The sequence below is a fragment of the Pleurodeles waltl genome, chromosome 2_2, assembly GCF_031143425.1.
Source record: "Pleurodeles waltl isolate 20211129_DDA chromosome 2_2, aPleWal1.hap1.20221129, whole genome shotgun sequence".
NCBI lineage: Eukaryota > Metazoa > Chordata > Amphibia > Caudata > Salamandridae > Pleurodeles > Pleurodeles waltl.
Window position 1 is genome coordinate 163754168 of NC_090439.1, and position 12978 is coordinate 163767145.

Genomic DNA, 12978 nt, shown 5'->3' on the forward strand with positions numbered 1-12978 from the left:
GAAGAACGCCACATTATCCTGACCTACCGTCTTAACCGTGCCACTATCCATGAACTGTGTGCCCAGCTGGAGCCCGACCTGATGTCCCCCATCCGCCAACCCACAGGGATTCCCCCTCTGGTGCAGGTCATGTCAGTACTCCATTTCTTGGCAAGTGGGTCATTTCAGACAACAGTGGGAATTGCTTCTGGGATGTCTCAGCCCATGTTTTCGAAGGTGTTATCCAGAGTGTTGTCTGCCCTGATGAAATCCGTGAGGAGCTACATCATTTTCCCTGAGGTGGGCGAATTGGCTACAGTGAAGGGTGATTTCTACACCCTTGGACATATTCCCAACGTAATTGGTGCCATTGATGGGACCCATGTGGCTTTGGTTCCCCCAAGAGACAGGGAGCAGGTGTACAGGAACAGAAAAAATTACCATTCAATGAACATCCAGGTGGTGTGTTTGGCTGACCAGTACATCTCGCATGTAAATGCCAAATTCCCAGGGTCAGTGCATGATGCCTACATCCTCAGGAATAGCAGCATCCCTTACGTGATGGAACAGCTACAGAGACACCGTGTATGGCTAGTGGGGGACTCTGGGTACCCCAACCTGTCGTGGCTACTGACCCCAGTAAGGAATCCCCGGACCAGGGCAGAGGAACGGTACAATGAGGCCCATGGGCGTACTAGGAGGGTGATCGAACGCACCTTTGGCCTCCTAAAGGCCAGGTTTAGGTGCCTGCATATGACAGGTGGATCCCTAATGTACTCACCTAAGAAGGTGTGTCACATCATCGTGGCCTGCTGCATGCTTCACAACCTGGCTTTGCGCCGCCAGGTGCCTTTCCTGCAGGAGGATGGTCGAGACGGTGGTGTTGTGGCAGCGGTGGAACCTGAGGAGAGTGACGAGGAGGAAGACGACGGGGCTGAAACAGACAACAGGGACAGAATCATTGAACAGTACTTCCAATAGGACACAGGTAACATTTCAAAGATAATTTAGTAAATGTTAACTACTCTCCTGCATCTCTGCTGCCTGTCTATTTGCCCCAGTGTATGATGACTGAGTTTTGGCTTTTCCCTCCCTATTTCAGATCTGGGGTCCCCACTACGAGTCCTGTGCTTCGTTTCCCCATGGACTACAGCTTTGTGGCAGCTGTTTGTTGACTTCACCATGTACAAGGACATATTTGCACTGTCATGTCAATTACAATATATTGAAATCACAGCCAGACTCCAGATATTTTGGTGCAAAATAGGTGTTTATTTAAGTGCTCAAAATGGGATGGGTGGTTTCAAGTGGGTGGGGGCTATGGTGAAGGAATGTCCATGGCAGAGTCCAGAGTAACAGTCACACAGGTGCATTGTCCAGAGGCCTGTGGAGAGATGGAGCATGGGCAGTTCAAGGATGGACAGGGTGACAATGTGGGACAGTGGGATGACATCAGGTGGTATCCATTGCTGGCGGGGGTCTTGACATCCTACTCTGTCTTCTTGCGAGATCTCAGGGCCCTCTTGCGGGGTGGTTCTTCTCCTGCAGGAGGTGGGGGTCTGGTGGGCTGCTGCTGTGCGAGGGCCTCCTGTCCACTAGCGCCGGCAGAGGTGGTTGGCTGTTCTTGGTCCAGGCTAGTGGCAGGGGCTCTTGCGTGTTGTTGAGTGTCCGCCCTGGTGTTGACGAGGTCCTGCAGCAGCCCTACCATGGTAACCAGGGTGGTGTTGATGGCTCTGATGTCCTCCCTGTACCCCCGATAGTGTTCCTCCTGCAGTACCTGGATCTCCTGGAACCGGGCCAGTACCGTCGCCATCGTCTCCTGGGAGCGGTTGTATGCTCCCATGATGGTGGTGAGGACCTCGTGGAGAGTGGGTTCCCTGGGCCTCTCCTCCCCCCCCTGTCGCACAGCTGCCCTCCGAGTTGCCCTGTTTCCCTGTGCCTCTGCCCCCTGGCCGGTGTGCCCACTACCACTGCCCCCAGGTCCCTGTTGTTGTTGGGGTGGTGGGTTATCCTGGGTGCCCTGTAGTGGTAGACACACCGCAGATTGACGCGCCCTGGAGACAGAGGCATGGGCCCGCTGGGTGGGAGCTGTGCTGGTGTTCCCAGAGGGGTTTGGGTCTGTAGTGGCCTGGGCCTGTGTGAGGGGAACCGACTGTCCAGAGGTCCCCGATGGTCCGGGCTGGTCATCGGTGTCCAGGTCGACAGAGCTGCTGTCATCGCTGACGGCCTCTTGGGTGGGGGGTGTGGAGAATTCTGGCCCCTCCGCCGCGGTGTGTTGACGGTCGGGTCCTGCAGGGGTATAGAGGTATGGTTATAGTTTCAATGTGTGGCATATGGGTGTATCTATGGGTTCTCGTGTCCCCAAGTGCTGGCATTCGTGTGTGGGGGCTTTGGTGAGGGTGGCTTGTGGGGGGGATGTGTATATGCATTGGGCATGCTTTGGTGATGGGTGTCCATGCTTAGTGGACGCATGCAGGCCTAGGTTTTGGGATGTGTGGGTTGTGATGGTGAGACATTGGCGGGGAATAGGTGTGCTGGGGGTGGGGGTGAGGATGGTGGTGGGGGTGAGGATGGTGGTGGGGGTGAGGGTGGGGGTGAGGATGGGGGTGGGGGTGAGGGTGGGGTTCGAGGATGGGGGTGAGGGTTGGGGTATGATTTGGCATGCAGGTGGGGGGGAAGCAGTATTGAAGCTTCAACTTACCAGTATCCATTCCTCCGCCGACTCCTGCGAGGCCGTCAGGATGCAGGATGTTCAAGACTTCCTCCTCCCATGATGTGAATTGTGGGGGTTGAGGTGGGGGTCCTCCGCCAGTCTTCTGCACGGCGATGTTGTGCCTGGATACCATGGAACGCACCTTCCCCCGTAGGTCGTTCCATCGCTTCCTGATGTCTTCCCGATTTCTGGGGTGCTGTCCCACTGCGTTGACCCTGTCGACAATCCTCTGCCATAGCTCCGTCCTCCGGGCAATGCTGGTGTATTGTATCTGTGTGCTGAACAGCTGGGGCTCTATCCGAACGATTTCCTCCACCATGACCCTGAGTTCTTCGTCTGTGAAGCGGGGTTGTCTTTGGGGTGCCATGGGGTGGTGTGTATGATGTGTGGGGTGGAGTATGTGTATTTAAGTGAGTTGAGTGTGGTGGTGTGTGTTGTTTTGTGTGTGGATAGTGTGTGGGTGATGGTGTTGAGTGGCTGTGGCTGTTAGTTTGTGGATGCTGGTGTCTCGCTCTGGCCTTCTTTCAGAATTTTTTTGCGTAGGGGTTTGTGGGTGATGTGGGTGGGTGTTTTATATTGTATTGTGTGTGTGGGAGTGGTGTGTGTATGTGTATCAGGTGTGTGGGATTCAAATCGTCCAATGTGGCTGAGTTTTGTTCGTTTGTGTGTATTCTGACCGCGGCGGTGTGTCCCGCCAATGGAATACCGCGTTTGAATGACCGCCGCGTGGATTCGTGGGTCGTAATGGCATGGGCGTATTTCTGTTGGCGTGGCGGTGGAGGTTTGGTCACCTCCACCTTTCCGCCGACCGCTGGTCTGGCGGTCGGTTGTGGCGGTCGGATTTTCGGAGGTTTGCCTTCTGCGGGTCAGAATGACCGTGGCGGGTTTCCGCGGCCGCGGCGGTGTTATGGCGGTCTTCTGACCGGCGGTAAGTGCATTTTACCGCCGGGGTCAGAATGACCACCTAAGGGTATATCAAAGAATTCCCAGTGCTGGCCTATGAGAGGAGTAGGCCTCACAATAGTGAAAACGATTTTGTGAGTTTTTCACTACCAGGACATGTAAAACTTAAAAGTACATGTCCTGCCTTTTACTTACATGGCAACCTGCCCTATGATTTACCTAGGGCCTACCTTAGGTGTGACTGATATGTAATAAAATGTGAGATTAAGGCTTGGCAAGGGGTTTTAAATGCCACATTGAAGTGGCAGTGAAACTGCACACACAGGCTGCTCAATGGCAGGCCTGAGACATGTTTATAGTGCTACTTAATTGGTTGGCACAATCAGTGCTGCAGGCCCACTAGTAGCATGTAATTGACAGGAACTGGGTATATGGCATACCACTTTAAATGAGGCTTAGAAGTAAATTAAATATGCTAGTTGTGTATACACCAGTGTTACCATATTTAGGGGAGAAGCACATGCACTTGAGCACTTGTCAGTAGTGGTAAAGTGCTCAGAGTTCTAAGGCCAACAAGAAGATAGAGCAAAAACAGAAGGTGAAAGGCAAAAGGTCTGGGGGAACACCACCCTTAGGCAGTCAACTCTAACACCCTGTGTTTGTGAGAACCAAGATGTAGAATAAGGATTGATATACAAAAGGTCAAATCTATTTTACAGTAAAGGGGTTACTGTTTTGAGGTGTCAAGATTTTACATATGTCCTGTGACCAAGAACTGAGAGGGGAGGAGGCAGTGCTTACTTTGTGCCAGTGGTTTGCAGTGCGGGGCACCAGCACTTATTTTTGAGGGCAGCACTTGTTTTTCTGCATCAGACAATAACGGCGAGCAAAAGAGACATATGGGAGAGGTGGAGGAAGACAAAAACGAAAAAGCATCACAAAGGGAGAAAGCAGAAAGATGCAAGAGAGAGCTGAAGGGGTGGACAGTGGCTCTAAATGGATTAAAGAGGCCTGAGATGGCTTTAGGGTTACCTGCCTCTGTATTCAGGGCCTGTTTATTTACACGGAGAAGCTGCATGTTTCAAAGGAGAGCTTTGGGCACTGGCACTTTTTTATTTGCAAATTAAGCACTGGGAGGAAGGTATGGATGGGTTTAATAAGTGGTACATTCATTCATATAATTAACTAAGCACATTCAGTTTCCCTCAAGCATATGTTAATGAATGGTGCCCATCACTCCGCAAATAAGCAGATGTGTAGTTATCAGTAGTAAATTAACACTTACATGTACATACATACCTTGTCAGTAGAGATGCAGTTAACATTCTTGCACAAAAATTGCTGCAGCATGATATTCTTAACCACAATACTTTGACAATGAAACCAAGCTTCCCATCTAATGATGCGTAGTACCAACTCTCCATTACGAGTTTCCAAGTTTTATATAAAACATTATTTAGTCATGGGCCATTGGTGTATCAGATTTACAATATAACAAGCATTTCAATGCAATGGGTCTCACGTTTGCTTGAGTTAGAGCTATTAGCATTGTAAATTCCTAAATAGACTTTTCTCGCCACACAAACTGAAAATAAAAGTAAAACAGTTGACATAAGTGGGCTGATTCAAAGCGCCACAACTGCCATGAGCATGAGCGCAAAGAAGACACACAAAAGGAAAAAGACGTTTGCTGCAGTCAAAGTTATCGGCAAAAGTGCAATCGTCCATGTAACAGGGCTGATGGCCAATGCGGTAAGAAAACCCCCCCAAAGAGGGACAAACGTAAAGCATTTACCAATGATAACAAAGGATTTTTGAAAGGCAAGCCCATGAACGAGTGATAGTGATGGGCATGTGGTGAGCGTGGTTGAAAGCCTAGATACATACCAACACGTTGGAAAAGCAGCACTTGCGCGCTGCTATGCTCGACCTAAAAAGCAGTAACTAGTTAGTGAAATAACAACATAACTAAACAAACCAGTGAAAAGTAAACTGTGAGTTTTACCCTTAATTTGAGAAAAGCCATTTAGCAAATTATTGATATTCAGTTACAAGAAGAGGATCTCTGATGTGTTCTTTATTCTCTAAGGAAATAAAGAGAAGGAAAACATTAAGTAGAAAAACACAGTACTGGCACCTGCCTTTAAGGCTAACATTCTTATAAGGAGATGTTTGCAGCAGTTGTCCAATGCCATACTTTAAAGAGCGCTAGACCTAGAACTTTTCTGCAGTAAGCAGATATTTACCAACTAAGTGAAAGCGCCTGAGCCCCGTTCTTAGCAACTGGAACGGTCAAAAGTAGAAAATATAATAGATGTTTGCATTTTACATGTTACATTTCATGAGGGAAGGCGGCATATATTATAGATAATCCTCTTTCACATTAAAATTTCATTGCCGGTAGTTCTTCCACGCAACACCAGATTACAAAAACTGGCAGAATCTCACCACCACTTCTATCATTTTACACTCTCTTTAGATACTTTATTCAGTTTTATCAAAATAACCATCCTGTCAAGATCCCGAAGCAAGCCTCGGCTGAGGTACTGAACAGTACAAACTCCAAAAAGACCTCTTTGCTATTAGCTACTCTGTCAGGTGTTAAAAGACATCAATTAGTATTTTGACATGACCAAGGATCGGAGTGGTTTGCAGGTCTTCTACACCACTTCATTCCTAGGGGTGGAACAGAGCTCCATGTCTGTGTCAGGGGAGGCAGTAGGACATGCACACTGCCCCTCCAGTTTGTAGTCTTCTAGAATCTCCTTCCTTTCTGCCGGCACGGACTGCAGAGAGGGAAAGTGTGGAAGCTGTGCACAGTACCCTGCTGAAGGCAGAGCCTATATTTGCATTGTACGTTGCTGTACCCTCCAACTGTGAAAACGTCACGCACATGGAGCCAAGAAGACACAATCTCCGAGGCGCCCTTTCAGGGAGCTCCAGGTTTTTAGGCTATTTGCCTTTCTTCATCGTGCTTGCGCATCTTTGCTCTGAATAATTCAGAACTCCTCCCTTGAGACAGTAGCTTCTTGTCTATTACGAGCTACATTTATTTAATGTTTTGTTTGTAGGCTTTTCAATAGTACATTGTCTATGCTCATGCTCATTATTCAGATTTTATAGATAATTGCTGCGTATGCCTAATATTGTTATCATATTAATATATTACAGTACAGGTCCCAATGATCTCTCCACAATCTACAAGTCTGAAATGTTTTTGGATGGAAATGTAATTAATATGAGTTTTGAACATTTAATTATCCATCCCAAATGAAGTGTTTTACACGTCATAGTTACTACTGGATAACTCGGTGTATATTGTTATGCTGTCCAAATAACAACCTTGAGCCTGACCGTTTGTTTGCTTTTGTAATTCTGAATTAATTTGGTACCTTATGTCAATTTCACAAATCCACCCTGTTGCCTTAATATGAACTGTGTTGATGCACATGCCCATTCTTGTGTAAATCAGTGCTATGTAGAAAACAAAATGGCTGGATTCTAGTTTGAGGATTTTCTATTTTTTTGTCTCCTAAAGGTTCAATAACTCGGCATGATATCGACTCTCCACCAGTGTCAGAGCGCGTGGTCAGCATTTACAAGTACGAGGACATTTTTATGCCATCCGCTGCTTATCAGACGTTCTCTTCTCCTTTCTGCTTACTTCTCATTGTTGCTCTGACCTTCTACCTGTTAATGGGCACCCCATAATCACTGGCTGCAAAGGGACTGTAAAAGAATGTGGATTGCTGCTGTGGTGTTATTCAGAAGATAATACACTTGCAACTAGAATCTCTCTCATCGTGTTGTCCAGCTGTTTCTTTCACGACTGTTGCAATATCTAAAATGATGTTAGAGTAGCATCCATCTTTCCTTAGGTGAAGGTACACCAAAAAAGGAAAAGAAATGGGCAATTTCTATGGGGTAGCATTCAATAGTGCCAAATATTTGTTTCTGAAACTTAAAAAATGAAGTTGTCTTTATATAGCACAAAAGAAATGCCATTTAATTTGCCGAAAGCTAAAAAGAACGTAAGACTGCAGGTCGTTGCAGCACTCTTATCCTTAGCAATAATACCAGCGGATTGCCCAGAACACCAATCGGGAGACATAGCCCTGCTCACCTAAAGCAACCATTATTCTTTTTAAGTCAGAATTGTGCACATTTGTGGAGAGTGATTTCTAGAAAGGTATCATGGGAATGGCATTAGCTGATACCATACAAAAGGTTCCTATATTGAGGTACTTGTACATCCTGGGGAGTGATTGCATCATTGGGTCATTCTTCGTGTGCTTTTGGGGCAGATGGAAGAGCGAGATCCGACATTGCACTCCACCACACTCGACCCATTTCTCTACTCAGGATGCCTCAAATCCTGATATTCTCAATGGGATGGGTCAGTGACTTCCTCGAGTACAAAACAAAATTGGAAAGCCTCCAGGAATTTCATCTCCAGTATTTGGCTGCACTGCAACATGGATTAAAGTACTGCCTGCAAAGGGGCGTTATTCCATTCTGAAGCTGCATGCAGACCTCTTTGGTGTTCTATCATCCTGAGCCTCTGTCCTAACTGATTGTGCAACTTGAAAGTTTCTGTCAGTCAGAAAATTGCTGGCTTCTAACAGATCATTACACTGCAGCAGTATGAGGGTCTACAGAAGCAATAAAGGGTCAAAGTTTTTGGGGGCAGTTGTAATCATTACACATGTAAATCAATCAAAATTGATTTAATTAATATCCTTGTGATGTTCACAAACATCTCAAGATGAGTAATTTCTCTTGTTTGTTGTTACTCAAATGCCTTAAGGCCATAGTCTGTACTGTGCGGCTTCTAAAATACTTTAACTTTGGGGTCAGTTGTTTGATAAACATTTACCTAGGCTAATTTTTTAGGTAACACTATGGCCCTCATCACAAGCTGTCGGAAGAAGGTGAGGTGTTTACCACATGTGGTAAATACCTCCTATTCTGCATTTTCAACAGGAAAATGAAGCATTACATGTGGAGTCGTTTTTATCAGACCGAATTCCAAGTTTTGCTTTTTTTGGTCGTTTTCCACTAGTAAGTTTCAGCAAGTTCGGCCTGACAGAATTTATGAGGTGAAAACTGTGAGGGTGGGATAAATATCACACAATCGTAATTCTGGTCCCTGTGCAAACACGTGTTGCACAGGTATCAGAATTTAGCCCTTCACTCCTGGGTTTGTGCTTTTCATATTGTTTTCTACCACTGAAGAATACTACATATAGGAAGTCCTTATAGTCGTACCTCGGGAGCTTGAAACAGCATACTAAACAGGGTGGGACAGTGTTGTTTATTTTCCTCTTAAAAAAACAAATCAAACTATCCTTTTTTGTGGTCACCTCTTTCACTTTATATTAACCAACACTGCAAAGAAAACAGTGATGTACGTTATTTTATTTGAACAGCTTTCTGTAAGTCGGTCGCGAAGAGGGTTTGAAGCTCGTTGGTGTTTTGAGGCAAATGGGAGATGTGGTTAATTTAAACAAAAATAAGTGCAACAGGTGAAATATTCTATTAGAAGCCTGTTGGTGGTGTTGCCAAATGCCATGGTTGGCGATTAATAAGGCTCTGTAATTTAGAATCAATCTCATGCCTCTTTCTTCCAGCACTCTACAATTCCTGTATCTTCTCTTCCCTGCTTTATTCGTTTGCCACAGTTTTCCCACTTTTCTCTGCCCCCTTCATTCTCCATTTTCACTCTTTTTTTGTTTTTTTTGTGGGTGAAAGTGTGGAGATGAATAATAAAACCTGGTCCCACGAAGTGAGTTTCATTGTTCACCACCTGCGACTATAAACACAAATTAAGCACTGTGGAAGGTAGTCGCTAGAAACCCATTGCAATGGTCTCAACTCTCCCTTCTGATAATACCTAAAGTGATCAAATGCCTCCTGTTTGCTGGCGGTGTGAATGAGCACCTTATAAATGACAGCACATCAAGTGTAACCCTTCTAACAGCAAAGGTCTCATTGGAAGAGAGAGACTGTTCTATTCCATGATCCCCATTGGCTTGAACACAGCCTCTGCAACACACCTGGCACTTGCTTGCATCCTTGTCGCTATATGAACACGTTTCACTGTAATTATTATTGATTATTATGGATTATTGAACACGCATGAGTCCCAGGTGAAAATGTAGGTACTGGCTGTAGGTCAACATTCCAGTTGCTTAGCAGTGTACTGATCATAGAGGTGTTTCCTCTCTAAAAAGGTCAATGGAGACAGAACCTTCGCAAATAGGTCACAGTTGCTTAATAAGAAGGGACATACGGAAAAGTGGCAAATGGTTGGGCAAAGGCTGTATGGTAAAAGGGAGATTGGATCTTCGGAAAGGCTTTCATCACCCTAGTGTTTGCTCAGGTTCTCAGTAATGACTGGATGACGCTCTGTTTTGTATAGGGAAAAACTCCTCTCCAGTAGAAGAGTTCACATTATCTAAATATAATTCGCATCTGTGACCTTGATAAAAGTACGCTATGCAGAACGTGGAGTGGAGAGCAGTGCTTCTTTAGCTGGGCGCCAGGAAAGCAGCAGTAAGAAATCACCAAGCATGTATTGGTATGGTGGCCATTTGGGTTGTTGCACGTGTGCTGGAAGTTGTCATTGTGACTGACAGTGCTCAGAGATTTTTCAGAATTTGTGAATACCCTAATAGTCTTCCTCTCCCCACCAACTAATGGTATCAACAAACCACCCAAAAAAAGAAAACACCGCTAATATTCCTCCTAACAGGATCATGCACAGCACTTTATAAGGAGTGAGATCAGAAATATGTGCAGCATAGCCTCCGCAGCCGAGAAAGAGTAAGGTGAGGGAACAAGATAAGTAACTGGAGCACCATGACAGGCTCTGATAAGGGCCGTATCAAGAGAAGAACTGTATCTGCATCCTTGCAGGATGGAGCCCAGATGGAGTGGATTAAGACTGTCTAGTGGGGAAACCAGAGTTTTAATCTTGAGTGAATCTTACAGCTATCGCAGACATTGGGGGGTCTCCACTGTACAACAAAATGACAAATTTATAAAAAGAAGATCAGCAGTATAGCATTATTCATCATTAAGAAAACGAATATATTGAATCAACTTAAAAACACCAGAATTATAGCTGGAGCATGGATGCTTTCAAGTGATAAAATATTATTTTATATTTGTTGGTGCCAGAGATTCTCCTGAGGCAGCCTCAATCACCACCTCCAACATTACATTCGTTTTTCTTGCTTGTTGATCAACATATGTCCATCATGGGGCATCTGCTCAGACTTTGGAAGGTTTAAAGTCAACACTTGTCATTACATTTTAAACTTGGGAGCTATCTTCAGGGATGTTATGTTGGAAAGTTAAGGGACAGAAGGGTAGATTATATAAACAGATTTATTGACAGAGTCTAATATGCAAGGTTAGTATTTGTAATATTCTTCGGCTGTTACAATTACGAAGCCTTTTCACATTACAGATCCAATTGTGCAAAAAACAGTAAAAGAAATATTAGTTGACAGCATCTCAGATCAACTCTACACTACAACAGGTTTTAAAAGCGCTGTGCATCTTTAATGTTATTGAGTATTGTTAATTCATCATGGTCTCCCATTCTGCTAAACGCTTAAAGGTATAGTTTTTACTTGTTTGTTCTATGTTTTATAAAGAGGCTCTGACCATCATGACAAAGAAGCTTGTGTGGATTTCAATATAGGGTTCTTGTCCAAGGGATGAAATATTTGGACCAAGCGTAGCAATTTAACTACTGATATGAAGAAACAATGAATGTCCATTTGATTTTTTGAAGCTCCATGGTAGATTGAGTGGCATAATATTGTATATGTGATAAAAAAACTACATTGTGTACTTTACCTCTAAACTGGTAGGCTACATAACACTTTTAGAGAACTCAAAGCTGTCTGTCTGGCATCTGTATGTCTTCAGTGTATCCACAAGTGCTGTGGCTAAACTGAAGATAGAAATTAGTATGAAGCGTTTGCCATGCTTGTTTCTTATGCTTGGCATTCAGGCTTGGTAATTAACTTCCAAAGTGGTAACTTGTCTCAATAAAAGAAAAAAAAGAAAAAAATGGTCCTGACACTCGGGGCATTCTCCATGCTCAGTAGTACTGTTGTTAGTTTTGTTTGCCTGGGGTTGCCACTCTTGGGTAATCGAAGCATAGAAAATTAGTGATGATTGTTCTACCTTTAATAGGGAGGGATGACTGTCACTGTAACTGGTGGTCGACTGCCAATGCATCCCCAGGATGAGTCTCTGGTGACAAAGCCAGCTGAAGCTCTAAACGAAGCAGGGGAAAAGTGAATTTGACAGGCTGAAAGCCTTCCAAAATATGGTGGTGCGCTATTTCCACCAAACTGGAAATGAGACCGTATGTGTGGTTTTACATTCTAGACCCATATGCTTTTTTACTTCACATGCTTGGGTTGCAGCGTATGAGCCTTATTTTTTATGCTGAGGTATACATATGACAGTGTTGAAATTCTTCCTTGTAATTCCTCACAGGACCCGTTTTAGAGTTATGTGGCTATGACCAATCCTCCAATTTATAGAGCAAGAGTTGATCCCGCAAGAGAATCCGACAGCCAGATTTCATCTGATATACCATGCCTGTCCTGAACACTATTCTGATGGTAAATTCTCCTTAAAAGATAGTACTTTTCTTAAATCAGATGATTCTTCCTTACTAGCCAGCTTTAAATTTGACCCATGGATAAACTGTACTACATATCCACTGTAACCTCCTTGTTAAATCTTTGGTAATTTCACAAACTTACTCATTGTCATTTGTATGCATAAATTCAACTGCCCGTGTTATTCAAATTGATGGCATAAACAGTACCAGAAGTAGCTTTTTTTTTTATCTCAGCCAATACTTTTCTTCTAGAAATGTGGTTTACAACTAAGCAAATAATCAATGTGACTTTGGTTTGATTGCAATTCAACCATGCCAATCAAAAAGTTGTATGTGTATGAAACTGTCATTCATTTGTTCATGATAACTGTAGAAGGAAATGTGCAGGCATCTCAAACTGATCGATATTTTGGAGCTGCTCCTGATCATGTGATATCATTTCTTCTCAATAAACCAAATGCTGCTGACTTTTTCTGTTGTTCCTTGGCATTCACTGCACAGTGAAACAGATATCTACTCACTGATACCTTAGATCTATCAAGTATTAAGGTGTCCCATGCATGAAAATCTGCCGTAATCAATTTTGTCCATACTTATTTTTCTTGAGGCCACCTATTGTTTCTTCTAGTTGCTAGGATCATCATACGTTTTCAATGATTCTTTATGCTTCACGCCGCTCTTCTCTGCTGTATGTGTTCTATGTTGTGTTGAGTTTTATTAATCTTTAAATATT

At 44.3% G+C, this 12978-nt stretch overlaps 1 protein-coding gene across 2 annotated transcripts in view; it reads left to right on the forward strand.

Moving 5' to 3' along the window:
• FRRS1L (ferric chelate reductase 1 like) overlaps window positions 1-12717 on the forward strand; it is a 190274-nt gene extending 177557 nt beyond the window's left edge. Inside the window, exons 5-6 of one of the 2 annotated variants that reach the window (XM_069219560.1) lie at window positions 7134-7197; window positions 12116-12717. In XM_069219560.1, the coding sequence (XP_069075661.1) occupies window positions 7134-7197; window positions 12116-12143 (92 nt within the window). In that variant the 3' untranslated portion in view covers window positions 12144-12717. Of the gene's footprint in view, window positions 1-7133 lie in introns of both variants that reach the window. The other variant, XM_069219559.1, reaches the window with a different exon arrangement.
• Window positions 12718-12978: the final 261 nt, after the last annotated feature.